The sequence below is a fragment of the Pimephales promelas genome, chromosome 23 (assembly GCF_988280905.1).
Source record: "Pimephales promelas chromosome 23, fPimPro1.hap1.1, whole genome shotgun sequence".
In the NCBI taxonomy this organism is placed as follows: Eukaryota; Metazoa; Chordata; class Actinopteri; order Cypriniformes; family Leuciscidae; genus Pimephales; species Pimephales promelas.
In genome coordinates this window covers 1,635,951-1,656,128 of record NC_142791.1, presented here as the reverse complement: position 1 = coordinate 1,656,128, position 20,178 = coordinate 1,635,951, and the positions used below count along the sequence as shown (strand labels likewise).

The 20,178-nt window shown below is 37.9% G+C and overlaps 1 protein-coding gene across 1 annotated transcript; it reads right to left on the bottom strand.

Annotated features, from left to right (window-relative positions):
• Positions 1-1,601: 1,601 nt before the first annotated feature.
• Positions 1,602-18,992, bottom strand: rsf1b.1 (remodeling and spacing factor 1b, tandem duplicate 1). The gene is made up of 16 exons (XM_039676328.2): positions 18,777-18,992; positions 17,301-17,392; positions 16,974-17,066; positions 16,657-16,862; positions 16,346-16,491; positions 12,856-15,818; positions 10,496-10,771; positions 10,316-10,420; positions 10,167-10,246; positions 9,511-9,565; positions 7,779-7,885; positions 7,629-7,696; positions 7,327-7,534; positions 6,253-6,491; positions 5,700-5,879; positions 1,602-4,224 (listed from the first exon to the last, which is right to left on the bottom strand). The coding sequence occupies exons 1-16, from the start codon at positions 18,928-18,930 to the stop codon at positions 3,689-3,691; spliced, it is 5,508 nt and encodes a 1,835-aa protein (XP_039532262.2). The 5' UTR covers positions 18,931-18,992; the 3' UTR covers positions 1,602-3,688.
• Between the last annotated feature and the right edge of the window lie 1,186 nt (positions 18,993-20,178).

The following is a 20,178-nucleotide window of genomic DNA, read 5'->3' as shown; positions in this document are numbered from 1 at the left end:
TTAAGGATGCTCGATAACTTCCGCCGATCATAGAGTCCAATGCAATACCGAGAATTTATATTGAATTTTATACTCCATGGTTATACTAATGAAACGTTAGTCACAAAAACAGATAAAACAGACACCCCTCGTTGTGTTTATGCTTCTTTTTAAAATTATATTAAATAAACATAACTATATATAAAATTACATCTAAACGTATGTACGTTTCGTTTCAAAGACGGGAGGACAGTAAATATTGAAGACTCTGCCATAATCCCGTTTTCTCCGGTTTTCCTCCGCTTTAATCTACACAACCGGAAATGGACGAGCATCCTTACGTCAAATGCGGAACTTATGCGTGCATATAGCCCATAACAATGGGCTCTATGCACGGCGGTATTTCCGGTGAAGCATTAGGGATGCTCGATAACTTCCGCCGATCATAGAGTCCAATGCAATACCGAGAATTTATATTGAATTTTATACTCCATGGTTATACTAATGAAACGTTAGTCACAAAAACAGATAAAACAGACACCCCTCGTTGTGTTTATGCTTCTTTTTAAAATTATATTAAATAAACATAACTATATATAAAATTACATCTAAACGTATGTACGTTTCGTTTCAAAGACGGGAGGACAGTAAATATTGAAGACTCTGCCATAATCCCGTTTTCTCCGGTTTTCCTCCGCTTTAATCTACACAACCGGAAATGGACGAGCATCCTTACGTCAAATGCGGAACGTATGCGTGCATATAGACCATTTCACAAGATGTCAACAACACTGGTCCAGAAGAACTTCCTGTTTCAGTTTTTTAACACTACAAGAAAGCTGGGATAAAATACAACCAACAGAACATTTAAAACTGAATCAAAAAGTTAAACAAACATCTTTAAGAGGTTTTCTCTACATGTGAAATAAAGAAAACAGTTGCAAACTGAAACAGGAAGTGCTTCTGGACCAGTGTTGTTTACATCTTGTGAAATGGTCTATAGCCCATAAAGGCTTAAATAAATGTCTGTTGTCTTCTATTTTCACAAATTTAACGCCACCATGTGGTCACGGTGAGAATAGTTTCAGATTACCTGAGCGGTTCAAACCTATGGGTTCAAATTAAACATTCGGATAAGTTCACCCAAAAATGTATTTACTTACCCTCATGTTGTTCAAAACCTGTATGAGTTTATTTCTTCTGCGGAACACAATTATTACTGTAGGTAATCAATCAAACAGCTGACGGTAGCCACTGATTTCCATATTATAATTTTTCTACTATGGAAGTCAGCGGCTAACGTAACGTTACTACTGACAACAATTTGTTTGTTAAGTTACATTCTTCTCTCATTCTTTTTATTATTATTATTCGACGACAAAAGAAAAAAAAATCATACAGGTCCGTACTCAGTTTGAGGATGAGGATTGTTGACATCTAGAAGAAACTGGAAAAAATAGCGACGGGCAAAATATAAAGCTATAACAAAGTGGCTAGCTAGTAGCTATTAGTTAGCTTTTGAACCCTTTGTGACCTGCAGCGAGGTCAAGTCTTTAAGCTGTAATAAATATAAAATTGGTATCGAATCTCGACCCATATAAAAGCATTACACCGTCATTAAACATGTTTAATTTCATTTTTATTATGACAAATGTACAAGATAGTAAATCATATGAAAGAAACTACAATACAGTTAACAAAAACATCAAAAAGAACAGACGAACACAAAGGACGTTTCTAAAAGCTAAAACCAGACGGCATCTGTCCATCTGCTGTCAAACTACATGAGCCAATTCTCATTAAACACTGGTGTCGACATCCCTCATTACAGAATATCAGATTTTTTAATGTGAAATACAAATATATACTGTTTCATTATAGACTGGGCCTCAATTTTAAATCGGTGTCTGTACCATTGATTTTTATATTACACAAGAAATGAACATCGGCCCAATACTGTTAATAGACCGAAATGCACTGTGGTCTAGTACCTAATGATGCTCTTGATCTCAGCACGTCAAAGTACATTCTCAAGTTTTATTCTCAAAATCTGATGCCCTAATGCCGCAAGAGCAAATGAATCAGCCTAGAAGATATGTGCATGCCAAGCAAAAAAACATTAATGTACAAGACATTTTTACACCGCTTTTGTCCATCAATGCTGACATCAAAACAATAATTCTGTCTGTTGGGCTTTTTTTAATCGAATGCTTTTCCCTCTGAGAACAGATCATTCTTGTAAATGTTTTAGCAATCAGTGGAAATGGGACAGAGAGACCATAAACCCTCAAAGAAAAGACAAAAAGAATGCACTGATGAAAATGAAACGGACGCACGTACAAATGTACCTACGAAACAAATTATAAACAGATGCAATCATAAAAGGACTGCTATGTATACTTTAAATGATTTAAAAATGCTTCTAATATGTTACAGCAAAAACTACAGATATACACACCAGGATAATGCAAGACTATAAGACGGGCGTCTCACACCACGCTGCTCTCGGAAATCATTTTAATGTCATGAATTTCAACCTTTAAAAATAGACGAAACCAGGAGATCAAGAATCTCTTCCTGTATGTCTTGTAGGAAAAATGTATTGCTTGTAATTGATGAAAAACAAAAAACAATAATGTCATACATCACTAGTATGTTTTTAAAAAAGGAAAACATTACAATGAGTATATTCATATATTTACTGTATATAAAGAAAATGAATATAGTGCACCGAAACACAGACATAAGCAGGACGTGATGGGCGAAACAGAATCGAGATATAAAACGAGATGAACAGCACTAAATAAACGTCAAGGAATCCCTCAGAGAAACACATCGGTGCGGGTGAGAGTCCTCAGCATTTGATCAACTTTGAGAGGAAGATTTGGCATTTGACGCATCGAAAAGCTGCCAGAGTAAATAGTGTTTGACTTCAAATTAAAACATGGTGCTAAAACAGTCCGAAGTATGTTGGCATAAGAAAATGAGCAGTTTTTCACTATTAGACATTTCTTAGAAACTTCCAGGAATCTTTTGCTCTAGTGGTGCGAGCAGCTCTACGACCAAGCCATAATTTCAGGTACAAATTACAATTTCCGTAATAAATAGTATAACAAAACAAAGCTTATAATGACATCACTTAATAAAAACAGTTTCCCCACCAAATGAAACCAATCGCTAGAAATTCAACTTCCACTCCAATTGGATTATAAAATATGAACGTTTAAAAATGGCATCTGAGTGGAGCCGAACGTGTGGAATTTCATTGAAATCTGGTTAGTCTCTAGCCCCTCCTCTTTTGTACTGACTCCACCCACTTCCGGTTCTCTCTGAAATGTGCAACTGACAGCAGTGGAGATCAAAACGCAAGTGAACTGGACAAATGTCAGGTGAGCGTGAGCATGGCTGAGTGATTAGTGTAAAAAGAGGTTTTAGAGGTTGTTTCCAGAGAGGGTTTGTTTGCTTGTCTGTTGCTTATTGAACAAAAACAATACTTTAAAAGGAATATCTCGGGGAGTCTCTCGGAAGGATTGCGTTTTCCTTCCCTTGATGCTTCTTGCTCAGTAAAATATTTACAGCTATTATTAATGTGCCGCCAACGCCGAGCTGTCCCTGATCTGCTCCGCTGGCACGTTGAACGGGGACTGTTGACATGATCCGTGCTGAAAACAGGATGAGGAAAAAAAAAAATTGTAAAAAAAGAAAGAAGTTATAGCTGTTCACTGTTGCAGACATAGTCTACGAGGTCTGTGACGCCCAAAAGGTCGTCTTCATCTTCGTCCTGCGCGGGGATCTCCAGGCCATTCGGCGCTGAGGATACAGCCGAGGGGGCGCTGCCGTTTTTCGGTGTCACTCCCACCTCGGGTCGTGGCACGAGGCCCTCTAAACCCTTCATTGGGCTTTGTCCGTTAGTGGGAGGAAGCTCCACCAAGTTGTAGTCCAGTGGACTGGGCCCTTTGACAACGGTTTCCTCTGACTCTTTCTCCTGCGGGCTCTTCTTCACCTCCTCCTCCTCCTCATCTTCACTTTCGTCAGAGTCGATGCGGTTCACGCGCTTCCGGACGGGCCGCTCCTCTTCCTCGGATTCGTCCGAATCGTCGTCGTCTTCGTCATCATCCTCTGACTGCCTCCGGCGTTTAAGGGACAAGCGTCTGCGCCGTTTCCTGGATTCTTCCTCGGACGAGTCCGCTCTCAGCTTCTTGGGCTTCCTGTCTTCTTCATCAGATTCAGCTGACTGGTAACTAACTGGAGCAGCAAGTTAGAACACACCGTTAGTCTGAACCATTCCAGTTAAACTAATTAAATCACAGCATTTTTGCCTACAGATATATCGTCCAGGCCGATTAGTTGACCTATATTATTTTATGTACTAAAGATATAATAATATACTATAAGAACATACTGTATAATACTATATTTAGTAATTACAGTTGGTAAGTTGAATGTCTTTTTTTCTTGCAACTTTATTTCTCATAATTTGCGACTTTATTTCTCACAATTGCGACTTTATTTCTCATAATTGTGACTATATCTCGCAATTGCGACTTTATTTCTCATAATTGCGACTTTATTTCTCATAATTGTGACTTTATTTCTCATAATTGCGACTTTATTTCTCATAATTGTGACTATATCTCGTAATTGCGACTTTATTTCTCATAATTGCGACTTGCAATTGCGACTTTATTTCTCATAATTGTGACTTTATATCTCGCAATTGCGACTTTATTTCTCATATTTGAGACTTTATATCTCGCAATTGCGACTTTATTTCTCATAATTGTGACTTTATATCTCGCAATTGCGACTTTATTTCTCATAATTGCGACTTGCAATTGCGACTTTATTTCTCATAATTGCCACTTTATTTCTCATAATTTGCGACTTTATTTCTCAAAACTTTATTTCTCATAATTTGCGACACTATATCTCGCAATTGCGACTTTATTTCTCACAATTGCGACTTTATTTCTCAAAACTTTATTTCTCATAATTTGCGACACTATATCTCGCAATTGCGACTTTATTTCTCACAATTGCGACTTTATTTCTCATAATTGTGACTATATCGCGCAATTGCGACTTTATTTCTCATAAATGCGACTTTATTTCTCAAAACTTTATTTCTCATAATTTGCGACACTATATCTCGCAATTGCGACTTTATTTCTCACAATTGCGACTTTATTTCTCATAATTGTGACTATATCGCGCAATTGCGACTTTATTTCTCATAATTGCCATTTTATATCTCGCAATTGCGACTTTATATCTCGCAATTGCGACTTTATTTCTCATAATTGTGACTTTATATCTCGCAATTGCGATTAATTCTCAAAATTGCGACTTTATATCTCGCAATTGCAACTTTATTTCTCACAATTTTGACTTCATATCGCAATTGTGAGATAAAAAGTCGCAATTATTTTATTTATTTTTTTATTCAGTGACGGAAACAAGCTTCCATACATCAAAGACTTATTTTACATCTTGTGAAAACTGAAAAGAGCATACCACCACTTTAAATTAAAGTAATAATTTCTTTAAAAATAAAACACATCTGATCCTTTTGAACACACACACACTTTGTGCTTATATCACTCAACCCTGAATAATTCTAGCAATAAATATTATATAAGAATATAGTGACATTACAGAGGTCAAAGTTATAATGATTCAGGCTTATGTTGTGAATATGCACAGGTGTAAATGGCACTGACCTTCACTGTCAGAGCTGGAAAGACGTCTGCGTTTCTTCTTTTTGTCTTTGTTGGTGCTGGCCTGTGAGCCATCAGAATCTGAAGTTTCACAGTAGTTCACCTGCTGCTTACGGCTCCGATGGGACCGTCGAAAGCGGATGTCCAGATCGCTGTCACTGTATTCACTAGAGCCTTCTGTCACTGCATGCAAACAATCACACACAATGGGAAGTCAAACAGAGAAATATATCAGCGAATAGAGTGTAAACCACAAGTATGGTACAAATTATGGCTTAAAACTCACATTTTTGATCTTTTTCAACAAAAAAGTTTTTTTGTCTACCTCAGCAGGTCTAGGTCTTTTTCTAACAATTACATAAACATAAGAAATAAACATTAAATGAAAAATAACATCTCGATAATATAAATAAAAGTTGGCAGAATATATAACCTCAATTAAACAACTCCTTTGTTGGCTTGTAGTTATTGAGAAACTAAACATTTCTTATGTTTATTTAACCATTTTTATTGAGCTTGACCAATGCAGTCAATGCTAAGAAGCTAAATGCCTCACCCATCTCTTCCTCCTCCTCCTCTTCATCACTTTCTTCCTCCTCTTCGTCAGAGTATCCTCTGGGTCTGCGTCTCCTGCGTGGCGGCTGCCTTCTGTTTCGATACCGGCTTGTTGCCTTTCTGTTTGAAGGTCTTATCTGCGGGCCGCCCGCATCGCTCCCGAAGTCACTGTCCTCAAAGGACCGGGCTTCTGCTTCACTCTCTGCCTCGTTATCAGACGCCACAAACTCCTCTTCTGAACTGCAGACCAATCAGAGCAGAGCGAGTGCTATTTCACCACAGAATTCTATGATACTTTATAGGAAAAGTTCGGTATTTTACACTTAAAGCCCTGTTTTAAGATAGTTTCTGATGAAATCGAAATTTGGCCTGATCATTTTTTTTCTCTCAAAATTTCAATCTTAACCATTCTATTTCATCAGAAACAATCTTAAAACAGGGCTTTAAGTGTAAAATACCGAACTTGTCCAAAAAAAAAACTTTTGCTGATAATTTACTCACCCCCATGTCATCCGAAATGTCCATGTCTTTCTTTCTTCAGTCGAAAAGAAATTAAGGTTTTTGATGAAAAAATTCCAGGATTTTCTCCATATAATGGACTTCAATGGGGTCCAAATGGGGTCCAAATGAGTTTCAGTGCAGCTTCAAAGGGCTTTAAACAACACCAGACGATGAATAAGGGTCTTATCAAGCGAAACGATCGGCCATTTAAAAAATAAATAACAAAGTTTAAGTTTTATAAGCACAAATGGTCGCCTTGCTCTGTTCTGTGATGAGCGTTCGTGACTCTCCTGTTCGAACTCGTTCATCAAAATGAACAAATCTTTTTTCGAGTCATTTCATTCATTTGACAAACGAAATGACTTGAAAAAAAGATTCATTCATTTTGAAAGCCCTTTGAAGCTGCACTGAAACTCTCATTTGGACCTTGAACCATTTGGTTCCCATTGAAGTCCATTATATGGAGAAAAATCCTGGAATTTCTTAATTTCTTTTCGACTGAAGAAAGAAAGACGTAAGAAGAAATAAAGTTTTTTTTGAAAGTGAACTAAAATGAAATGCTGTTGAACAGAACCTGTCGCTGAGACGGAACTCGTCTTCACTCTCTTCCTCGTCCACAGTGCTGTCGCTGTCCAGATCGTTGAGACGCCGCCGCTTCTTCTTCTGAGCTGCACTGGGTCTCTGCGGCCGGCCGTTCTCCTTCCCTTCCTCCTGTAGAATGGTGGATATGTCCTTCCCTCTGTGGCCCGTGATGTTCGCCATGTCCTTCCCCCGGCCTGCACCTATTGGTCACATTCGATCGGTCTAAACTCATATGTTCAAGCTCAAATATCAACATGATAAACCCTTGAAGCACTTGAAGGAAACGCCCCCCACCTCCTCCTTCTGCCTCTTTGATGTCTTCCTCAATCGCCTCTTCGATCGCTTCGTCAAACTCATCAAATCTGACAAAAATGTAACAATAAACAATGAATAAAGATAATGAAAAAGTTGCAATATGTAAACCCAGGAGACAGACTGACATACCTGTAGCTTATGTATTTCTTCGCCCTGGTTGATCTACGTCCCCAACTTTTGCTCTTCTTCGTCTCCTCTTTCACCACCACCTCTTCCTTTTCTTCTTCCACTTCAACCTTCAAATAAAAAGTTTTACTTTTACAACAGAGTACAACATTATTCAAAAATTTGGGGTCAGTGATTTTTTCTTGCTTATTTTCAGTTTAAAAGTGACAATAAAGACATTTATAAATGTACAAATTATTTATTTCTATTTCAAATAAATGGTGTTCTTTTGAACTTTCCATTCATCAATTTATAAAAAAATCCACACAAAAAAAAAACTTCTTGATTCAGCTTTTTCAACACAGGAATAATTTACACTTTAAAATGTATAACAACAGAAAACAGTTATTTTAAATTGTAATAATTTCCCTCAAAATTACAGTTTTTAATCAGATAAATGCAGCCTTGGGTGATGAGAGACTTCTTTAAAAATAAAAAATGTACCAATCTCAAACTTTTGAACAGCAGTGTTAATTATGATCACAAATTATTAACAATTATAATGATGATGGGATTCCTCATTTGTAAGTTGCTTAGGATAAAAGCGTCTGCTGAATGATTAAATGTGATGACAATTAAAAAAATAAAACTTTAAATATTACCTCTCAAGAATTGAAATGGTAATAATTAAGCTTAAAAGAGATCATGTGAGATTACACATTTTTCAAGTCCATTCTACAATCTTTAAAAAAATCGTTCAGCTTTACGACAGAAGATTAGATTACTTTTCACACTATTAAGCGGGTTTTTTCCATGCCACCTGATTTGGTGTAAAAGTCGGATCAAATTTTAGGATCTAAAAGCATTATTTAATTCACTTGTTTAATATGTTTCTTCAGGAATATTAACATTTTAAAAATAAATAAGGATTCACAAATTTCAACAAACACTGCCGCCCAGAGGTGTAAAGAGTACCTGAAAACCATACTTGAGTAAAAGTACAGATACCTTACAGCAAAAAGGACTCCATTACAAGTTAAAAGTCACCAATTCCAATACGATTTGAGTAAAAGATTGTTACTAGTACAGACTGTAGGCTCAAAGATGCACCAGTCCTCAACACCTGAGAGACATCCCAGTGAAAGACATGAAACAGAGCAATCACTTTAGCTTTCTAAAATCAAAATAAAACTGAACAGCACAAAATTGCAAAAGGTCGACACAACAGCCTCTTAAACATCCACAAACAGTCAAGCTCAAGTGCTCAAAAAGAGCATAAGTAAACCAACATCCTTCAGGTCCCTCCTATATCATGATAAATAAAATAATGTTAAGTAAAAACAAATAGTCAAAGGCTACTCGCACTGGACGTGCTGGTTTAAGCCTCGTCACATGTCCTCATCTATAACACCTGCTATTACAACTACCTGCTAATGCGCTCGATTCACGTAAAGCAGCTATATAAGGCCAAATCACTCACGATGTAGTACCTTTAATGCCCTGTAGATGCCGATATCGCTTCTTTTGTAGCAGAAATAAACTGCTGCAGAAAAAGTTAGGTGCCATGCAAAATGAAATGAGTAATTGTATTACTCACCACAAATGTATTGGAGTAAAGAGTATATATACTTTTAGTAGTTGAGTAGAGAGTAAAAGTTGTTAATGTCTTGTGATACTCAATAAAACTACAAAGTAGGCCAAGTACAGAAACCGATTACATTTACTCAAACACTTTACAGTACTACAGACTACTTACAGAGGGTGTGATGATGTTCTCCAAACTGATGCCAACATACACCAGTCGCTCTTTTCTGTGAGGAAATAAACAAAAATGACAATGTTTCAGGCCTGAAAATAATTCCTCGTATGGACTGAACGGCTAACCTACAGGCAGACGAATAAATAGTGCAAATAGAGTGCCGAAGTGATGACGTCACTTCGGGAAGCTAGCGGCGCATGGGTTCCCTCGGTCGAAAAGCAATGCATTTTCCCCATAGACTTTTGGAAAATCGCTAAAAATAAGATCTGAGTTGTGACCCTTACACGTTTTGTCTATCAAGATAATCTTTACAAGTTAATCCAAAATGTATACATTTTGAAGCCTATATAAAGTTTTTTTAAAAACACAAGCATTCACAATAAAGTTAAAAAAAAAACACAAGCAGGTTATAACTGTGTGTTTTATGTCATAGATCAAAACGTGAAAATATTTAGAGGCGATTTAGCAAAAACCCATTCAAAAATCCCATAGGCTTTAGAGCGAGGGAACCGTAGTGCTAAAATGCTAACTCACTTCCGCGTTTTGGCCTACAGAGTGACGTCGTAACTTCGGCACTCTATTGATATTGTAGAATAGTCAAGAACTTTACTGCAAACAAATTCACTTGAGCTGGTCTAAATTTCTCCATTCACCTTCGCTCTGCACGTTCTTTCTTTTTGAGGGCGGCATCCAAATTCAGCAACTGCTCTTCGAGCCTGTCGCAAAGTTGTTTCTGCGAGAGAATTAAAGAGGATCAGCATCTGAAAAGCCAAATAGACTCACGAAATCTGAATTGACTCACATGCTGGCAGGGGGGACAGAACCATTCCCCATCTGGAATGATCATGAGCGGAGGACGCAGACAGGCAGTGTGGTAGCCGCTGTCACAGGAATCACACAGGAGTATCTAGGTGAACAGAAACCAGAGGTTAAATGCAGAACTGAATTGAAGATGAAGATGCTTTGTAGAAAAGTGTCGCACCAGCTCGGGATGATTGGGAAGGCCACAGTGTTTGCAGGGGTCGTCATTGGGTGGACCATCGTCTGATGAAGAGGTAGAGGAGTCCGAGCTGTTCCGCTCGCGGTGTCGGTTTCTCCTTCTCTTCTTGGTCTTCTCCACCTTATAGTCTTCATCGCTGTCGTCCTCCTCCGTCTCCTCGAACTCACTCTCGCTCTCCTCCTCATCATCGTCATCTTCAGAGCATTTCTTTTTACGTCTCGTACGAGACCACGGTTGTCGTTTTCGACGTCTCCCGACCTGTTGAAAGACGAGTTACACTGTAAATTACTTTTTTTCGGTACGATTTTTGATTTCATGCAACGAAGACACTTTAAATTAAGCAAACAGTAAAGACATTTTTAATTTAAAAAAATATTTTTTTTTATTTTAAATAAATGCTGTTCTTTTGAACTTTCCTCAAAGAATGCATCAGTTTCCACAAACATATAAAGCAACTGAGCTGTTCTCAGCATTTAAAAAAAAACTTTTGCACATCCAAGATGTCCGTGTCTTTCTTTCTTCAGTCGAAAAGAAATTAAGGTTTTTGATGAAAACATTCTAGCATTTGTCTCCATATAATGGACTTCAATGGGAACCAAACGGTTCAAGGTCCAAATGAGACTTTCAGTGCAGCTTCAAAGGGCTTTAAACGACACCAGAATAAGGGTCTTATCTAGTGAAACAATTGGCCATTTTAAAAATAAACAAAAAAGTTAAAGTGTTATTAGCACAAATGCTCGCCTTGCTCTGTTCTGATGCACGTTCGTGACTCTCCTGTTCGAACTCGTTCATCAAAATGAACGAATCTTTTTCCGAGTCATTTAGTTCATTGAATGGCCTATCGTTTCACTAGGTAAGACCCTTATTCATCGTCTGGAATCGTTTAAAGCCCTTTGAAGCTGCACTGAAACTCTCATTTGGACCTTGAACCGTTTGGTTCCCATTGAAGTCCATTATATGGAGAAAATCCTGAAATATTTTCATCAAAAACCTTAATTTCTTTTCAACTGAAGAAAGAAAGACATGGACATCTTGGATGACATGGGGGTGAGGAAATTATTATCAGCAAAAGTTTTTTTTAAAAGTGAACTACTCCTTTCGGGCTGTGATCGGATCTTCCGGCATGCAATGATCTCAAAATAAACAACAGAATAGTTCACTGATCACAGAATGAATGTTTGGCCATGGACATAGCAGTCCCCTGACCCAAATCCCATAGAAAAACTGTGGGATGAGATGATGAAAAGGAGTACACGAGCATAGACCTCTGAATCTGAAGGATCAGATATCTTATAACCTTATTACACATTATAGGAGAAGATCCAGAGATGTTATCTTGGTAAAGTGAGGTTGCACAGACTATTAAATGAAGAGGTGCTAATATATACATTTCAGAAAAAGAGTGTTTTTCTTTCAACTATTGGACTATTGAAGAAGGGAAATTTTTAAATCATATTTTATTTACAGTGGTGGTAATAAGTTTGGACACCCATGCTAAAGTTGCCTAAATGAGCAATAAAAAATCATCTTTTGGATATTGATCTTAATGCCTTAATTAGAAAAATGAGGAAAACTCCAACCTTTAAGGACACAAATTTTCTTTGTGAATGAATAATGTATCATAAATAAATAAATGTTTTTCCTTAAAATACAGGGTGCATACTGTAAGTCAGGACACCCCTATGTTAAATTCCCATAGAGTCAGGCAGATTTTTATTTTTAAAAGCCAGTTATTTCATGGATCCAGGATAATATGCATCCTGATAAAGTTCCCTTGGCCTTTGGGATTAAAATATCCCCACATCATCACACACCATTCACCACACCTAGAGATTGGCATGGGGTACTTTCCATAAGATCATCTTTCAATGCAAATCAAACCAGCTATTAGGCTAACTGAAGTAAAACATGCCAATCTCTAGATGTGGTGAATGGTGTGTGATGATGATGTGGGGATATTTTAATCCCAAAGGCCAAGGGAACTTTATCAGGATCCATGAAATAACTGGCTTTTAAAAATAAAAATCTGCCTGACTCAATGGGAATTTAACATAGGGGTGTCCTGACTTACTGTATGCACCCTGTATTTTAAGGAAAAACATTTATTTATTTATGATACATTCACGAAGAAAATCTGTGTCCTTAAAGGTTGGAGTTTTCCTCACTTTTCTAATTAAGGCATTAAGATCAATATCCAAAAGATGATTTTTTTATTCCTCTTTTTAGGCAACTTTAGCATGGGTGCCAAAACTTATTCACACCACTGTAGCAAGGGTGCCGATATTTGTGGAGACCACTGTAAATAATAAACATATGTATTTTAAATTAATGTTGACAGGTACCTTTGGTTTCGTTTGGCCATCTGGCTCAGCTTTCTTGGGTTTCCTCTGTACAGATTCCTCATCCTCCTCTTTTTCCTCATCGTCATCCTTTTCTTTCTCCTCATCGTCATCCTTTTCTTTCTCGGACGCTGGAGTCGCCTGCTTCCGCTCCGCCCTCCTATCTTGGATCTCCACAGCTTTAGCGGTGGGCCTGCAGATTCTCGGAGATCTCCTCAAGCATCGTCCCTCAGTCGTCTCCGGCTCCGAATCTCCCTTGACCTCTTCTTTCTGGAGTTTGGCCTTCCGTCTGTGAGCTGCGATTTTGATCTTCAGACGAATGCCTTCCTGTCGCGAGTTGGTCTTTTCTTCTTGTTCTTCTCCCGTTTTATCCTCATCCTGACTCTCCTGAGACTTCCTCGGAGGCCGTCCTGGTCTTTTACTGCTTTTCGCAGCCGCGTCGCTCTTTTCTTGAACGTCACGTTGTTCAGAAGTTGAGTCGTGCTCAGATTGTTTGCTTTGATCCACAGTTTCCTTCTTACCTGCTCTCGAAGCCGACTGTACTTCATCAGCTTTAGTGATCTCTGAATCCACTTCCATTTGCTTCTCTTTGTTCCCTTCCTCTGAATCTGGTTCTCTTTCAGAACTGGTGGATTCAACCAATTTTTTCTCTGAAGATTCACCCTTTCCATCATTTTCTTTTGTCGTTTCTGAATTCTCATTTTTATCCGTCTCCGCTGTGTCACATTTGTCCTCACCATCAACTTTCCCTGTGGTTTTTGGGATACTTGAATCAGAAACAGGTTGAATCAGAAACTTCGGGGAGACCGACTGCTCTTGTGCTTTGGCTTGAGGGCCATCTGTATCTTCAGACGGCCTTTCCCCATTGGTTGATGATTTGTCTGCTTCAGATATATTCTGTTTTTCCGTTTTTGAGACAGGAGAAGAACACTCTTTTTCTATGGTGGTGTCTGCAGAGCTTTGACGACTTTTTGTTTGGTCAACATTCTCTGGCTTTTCTGTGACAGAATGCAGTTTGATTTCTTCACGGGAAGAGGACTCCTCAATTTTTGATGACTGGACTGGTTCTGTTTCCATTGGATCTTTTTCTTCCAGGCCTTTTTTGGGATATTTTTGACTTTCTTCTGAAAGAACTTTCTGTGACTCTTCTTTTGGGAGATTATTTATTGTTTCTTCTTTTGTGAGATCTTTCATTGGCTGTTCTTTCGCCAGATCTTTTGATGATTCTTTGTTAGGGAGATCTTTCACTGCTTGTTGTTTTGACAGATCTTTCGATGCTTCTTTTAAGTGATCTTTCTTTGCTTCTTCTTTTGAGAGATCCTTTGTAGCTTCCTTTTTTAAGAGATCTTGCATTGACTCTTTGTTTGGGAGATCTTTAATTGATTCTTCTTTTGAGAGATCTTGCATTGACTCCATGTTTGAGAGATCTTGCATTGACTCTTTGTTTGGGAGATCTTTAATTGATTCTTTGCTTGGGAGATCTTTAATTGATTCTTTGCTTGGGAGATCTTTAATTGATTCTTTGCTTGGGAGATCTTTAATTGATTCTTCGTTTGAGAGATCTTTAATTGACTCTTCGTTTGAGAGATCTTTAATTGACTCTTTGTTTGAGAGATCTTGCATTGATTCTTCTTTTGAGAGATCTTTAATTGATTCTTCTTTTGGGAGATCTTTAATTGATTCTTCTTTTGAGAGATCTTTAATTGACTCTTTGTTTGGGAGATCTTTAATTGATTCTTCTTTTGGGAGATCTTTGATTGATTCTTCTTTTGGGAGATCTTTAATTGATTCTTCTTTTGGGAGATCTTTAATTGACTCTTTGTTTGAGAGATCTTGCATTGACTCTTTGTTTGGGAGATCTTTGATTGATTCTTCTTTTGGGAGATCTTTAATTGATTCTTCTTTTGAGAGATCTTGCATTGACTCTTTGTTTGGGAGATCTTTAATTAGATCTTCTTTTGAGAGATCTTTAATTGATTCTTCTTTTGAGAGATCTTTAATTGATTTTTCTTTTGAGAGATCTTTAATTGATTTTTCTTTTGAGAGATCTTTAATTGATTCTTCTTTTGAGAGATCTTGCATTGACTCTTTGCTTGGGAGATCTTTAACTGGTTCTTCTTTTGAGAGATCTTTTGTTGACTCTTCAGGGAGTGATGATGTATTTCCTTCTGTAGTTTCCATATTTTCACAAGTGGGGGATTTTTTATTTTCAGGTACTTCTTCAGAACCAGGAGTCTTTTCTGATTGCCCACTTTCTGTTGAGATCTTTTCGTGAGGTTGAGGAGTTTCTGCGGTGGCATCACAAGATTTCCCAGGCTTCTCCACTTCCATCTGCTCTTCGGCACACAATCTGGTTTCATTGGTGTCCATCTTATCTTCTGTCTGGTCATTCTTTGTATGCTTTTTTCTCTCATTGGACTCATCTGAGACACATGGGGTATTTTCTGAAACACTCTCTGAACCTTTTTGCGTTTCACTTTCAGATGGTTTAAGGTGAGGGACATGGCCATTGATCTTTTCAGCACTCAATCGGTTGTCGTCGAAACACGTTCGTGATTCTTTCACCGAAGCGACAGGTGCATTTCGTAATCCTGCACAGTTGCTGTCGAAGTCTTCGGTTAGTTTCATCTCTCGCTTTTTTAGAGGGATTTTAGCTTGATGGTCATTTTTCAAAGTTCTCTGAGTCTCTTCTAAGGTTTTTCTTTTCACGTCATCCATCTGTGTTGACAAGTCCTTGACTTTCTCCTCCTCATCCTGTGGCTCTTCTTTGATGGATTCAGCAATAACACCAGTGCAATTTGACGTCTCCGAATGTTTCGGCAACTCTTCCTTCACCTTCAAGCCCTTTTCCGATAAAGCATCTGTGGCCTCTGCATCTTCTTGCTTTGCATTTTCTTTCTCCAAGATGTTTTCCTTATTTTCAGAAGTGGATAAGTCGTCTTGTGACTTCTCATCTCTGATCTCCTCTAGAGGCAAAAACAATTATAACCAGTCAAAAAACATTCATACCTAATTCAATCGGTGTCCAGGCAAAGATGTTTATAAGTTATTTTGTACATGAATACATAAATTCAATTTGTATGGTTGAAAGTCTATGTTTTGACAAATTCAGATATAAATATAATTTAAACATAAATAAATAATGATCAATTTTCAAAGATTGCACCTGTCAATCCAGAACGAAATATTCTGTAATATATTTTGCAGTCAATACTACTGACAGTGTCTTTATCAGTAGGCTTTATATTTTTGCTTAACATGAAGTGCAGGTCTTCCACAACTCATCTAGCAGAAGTGCCTCGTCAGACACGTTTCTGGTGTGCGAAGACTCAGAAAACGCGACGCAGCTGACACGCAACCAGTGTGTCTCCGGTCTAACTGGGACATGAATTTACATTTGATATATACAACAAGTTGGTCCATTATACGACCGCGGTAGTAAAAAAAAAAATGGCACCATCACAGCCCTGGTCAATACTCAATATTCACATACCTTCAGCTCCCTCTTTCTTCTTGTTCTCCTCACCGTCTGGGTCGGGACTGTTACTAGACGAGCCCTCCTGATCCTTCTTTACTAGGAGCGCTGGATCAATCTGAGTCTTCAACAGACCAAGAATCTGAGCCAGGTCGTTTCTATTTCTGCAATGAAAAATAATGGATTTTCCCCCACAAAATCGTGCAAGTGAATGTTATCACTTATTGCCAATGCCATTTGGCATCAATGTTTTAATCACAATTTAACAGCCATCCACTACAGGAAGGAAAAAATATGTTATGCATGGAAACTGATCACAGAATGCCTACCTTACTATACACTTCCAGGATGACCCATCAAGATCATCCTGTTCTTCCACATAGATCCTCACATTATGGTCTTGGTCTAGCTGAAACCAGTACATGAGGCCATCTTTGTCTTTTCCGATTGGCTGAAGACGCATTTTATCCGGGTCCTCTTCATTGATAGCGGTCTTAAACTTGACATTGTCATCAAACTGGCATTCACACAAGTACTGTTTGAAAAACAAAACATTGTTAGGTTACAACTACTGTGTAAAAACAGAAATGTGTTGATGTGTGATGCCAGGTCCCAATGACAGACATTAAACATTTTCCCATCTTACCTTCAGTATTCCAGTCTTACACTCCACGGTCATCTCTCGATAACCCTTCTTTTCCAGCTCCCATGCCCATGTGGTGTTAAAATCCTGACAGATCTACAGCATCACATCAGAATTAAGCCAACAAAAAATAAAACACTGATCATGAGACCAATATATTGATTTAATACGGTCAATGGATTTTTGTGCTCACAGCTATTTACATATTTATCACTGCTGAAATAATCCATAATTCACACAGCTGTTTAAATTTGATTGTTAAAAGCAGAATGCGTGACATATGACAAGTCATTCAATGCATAAATTCATCGTTAACACTGATTGCCTTACCTTAATGAGATTCTTCTCCCATCTGTCTGCAGACACAGACTTGCCAATTTTCCTCAGCAACTTCACGTGAAGGTCCACGAGGAGTTTGGGTACTGGGGACATAAAAGTATTTCAATATTTAAGTAAAATACACAGCCATGTTTGACGCATGCATGCTTTTGTAAGGGTTGTAAGAGTGGATCTCAAACTACTGTGTCCGACTGGTCTTCAGTTCAGTTTGCGGAATAAATAAAACACCATACTAAATAATTACAAATTACACATTACGTGACTGATTAATCAATTGATAACCAGGCACTGACTGACTGTTTTAAGATAGTAATGTTTCTGTTCATCACAGTAACACAGCAAGCTTATGTAAGTGCTTGGTCCAAGCCTAGCAAAAATGATCATTCTGGTCTGCACATTATTACTTACTGTATTGTACACTGTACTATTAAATGTATGCACATTAAATTGGCACTTAAAGCAACAACACAGTGTGTGTTATACATTACTGGACATTTAATATTACTTTTGTTCTTGTAGCTGCCATGTTTATTATCATGCTTCAATAAATCAATGTATTCAATTAAATATGTTTGTGAGTGAAAGAATCTATCCATCTCTACTCTAAATGTACCATAACAGTGATGGTTTCTGCCAAAATTCAATAACAACTACATGTATTACCGCAACAAAACTAGTAATTCATTATAATAACTCCAAGTTACACACGTTAGAAGAGCATGAGATTGAGTAAATGCTAACAGAACTTAATTTTTGGATTTAATATTACTCAATGCTGTCAACAAAACAACAACAGACTATTCAGAAGGGTTTGTATACTGTTTAATCAAAAACCTGTAATCATTTATTACAGTTTGAGTGTATAACAATAATTACAACTGCACAATTTTAGGGAAAAACTATGATGTGTACACATTTGTAAGGAAACAAACTCGGAACAACTCGAGTCACTTCAGCTTGCATACCGAATACATTTATAATGCTGCAAAACCATCATAGATACAAATTAAAAGGCCTTATTGACAACTTTCACTAAAGTTTAACCCTCAAAATAATACATATTGTCATTTCTCCCTCGCAGCAGAGGGAGCAGGAAGTTTACACATTCTGCGCATGCGCGCTGCTCGCATCACACCAATTCATGCCAAATTATTATTTAACTATGAATAACATGAATATTTCATTCATCGCAACAAGTGCGTCGTTATATGCAAATACAAGTGATTTCCCAATGCAAAAGGTCGCATATAAACGGAAATAAAGCAGCAATTCCTTTCTGTGTGCTGTGATGAGTAAATAAAGCGGAATAAAACCCCCCGTCCTTCAAAACGCCGCATTTAACGGCAGAAACGGCACATTAGAGACGCAAACAGCGACAAGAACATCGACACTCGCTGTTGGATTACTGAGCAGTCCGTTTAAACGCATGTAAAGCGGCTAAAGAGCAACAATGGAGGAGCGGCTCACCCGCGCTGCTCTCCTGCAGACTGCGCTCCAGCATCGGGAACGACACCTCCGGCAGGTCCAGCAGAGCTCCATACCGCTCCAGAAACGAGCAGATCACGGCGAAGCTCGGGCATAATCCCGTGGAAGAACCGTCCGCTGCCTCCGAGGCAGACATTATTCCGAACCGAGCCGCTGGAGGACCACAACCTCCCCACAATGCACCGCGAATATGGCAGACACATGCCCCAGAAGCCCTTGCGCCAGAGACTCCGAACTGATGTAAACAAACCAGCAGCAGCAGCAGAGAGACAGAAAGCGGGAGAACTTGACAGGAAAAGAAACAAAGGCCCATAAACCAAAACCTCGAATGGCACAATATTCCAGATAAGAAGCAAATACGAGACCAAAAATATATAAATAAATATTTTGTGCCCCTCTTTGAAAGTGAGAGAGAGATAGAGGAATTTGAAGAAAGAGACAACAGTGAACGTAAAAGAAAGAGTGAAAGAAATCCAGACACTGGTGACATTTTTCCTGTTATTTAGGAAAAAAAAAAAATATATATATATATATATATATATATATATATATATATATATATATATATATATATATATATATATATATATATATATATATGTGTGTGTGTGTGTGTGTGTGTGTGTGTAGTGAATAGGTTCACTAACAAAATGAACTCATGTGTATGACAGATCTCATGTATTCACAGGACAGGTGATTTGATGAAGCTTTAACAATATCATAGGTTACCAGCAGAGGACGCTGTCAGTAAAATATATGATACTTTGCGTGCGCACACACACATAAATTCATATAGGAGCAGAATTAATTTTTGTAAATCTTTTATTAATCCACTGAATGGACAATTTACACATTTTTAAAGATTACATTTATAGGTACGATTGGGGTCAATGCTGTCAACAAAACAACAACAGCATCCAAATGTTTTCATCTAGACCAGTATCCTGTCACATCTCAGGTTGAGTCTGACGCTGACAAACTTCCACATAATCCTCCAGGTTTCTCCCATCTTGAAAAAATAAAAAATAACAGTCCCTTTGGACCAATGAACTTTTCTGGTCGGGTACTCTGTCACGTAGTTCAAGGATAAAGAAGATAGGCAAATCACTTTTACTGGTCTCAGCAAGCACAAAGTTTGTGTGAATCATCACTTCTATTTTCTTTTGGTGTAGTATTTTATTTGAGAATATGGTCAGTTCAATATGAGGCCATAATTAAGATAATCAGACAGGAGGACAGAAAGTATCTGTGTGTAGAGTACATTCAGTCATGGGATATTGCATTTAGTCCACACACTATTTGTGATGGTTAGGTCTAGGGGTGCTTCATGCTTATTTTTTTTCTAAAAATCATACATTTCCATATGAGTCACATTGTATGAATT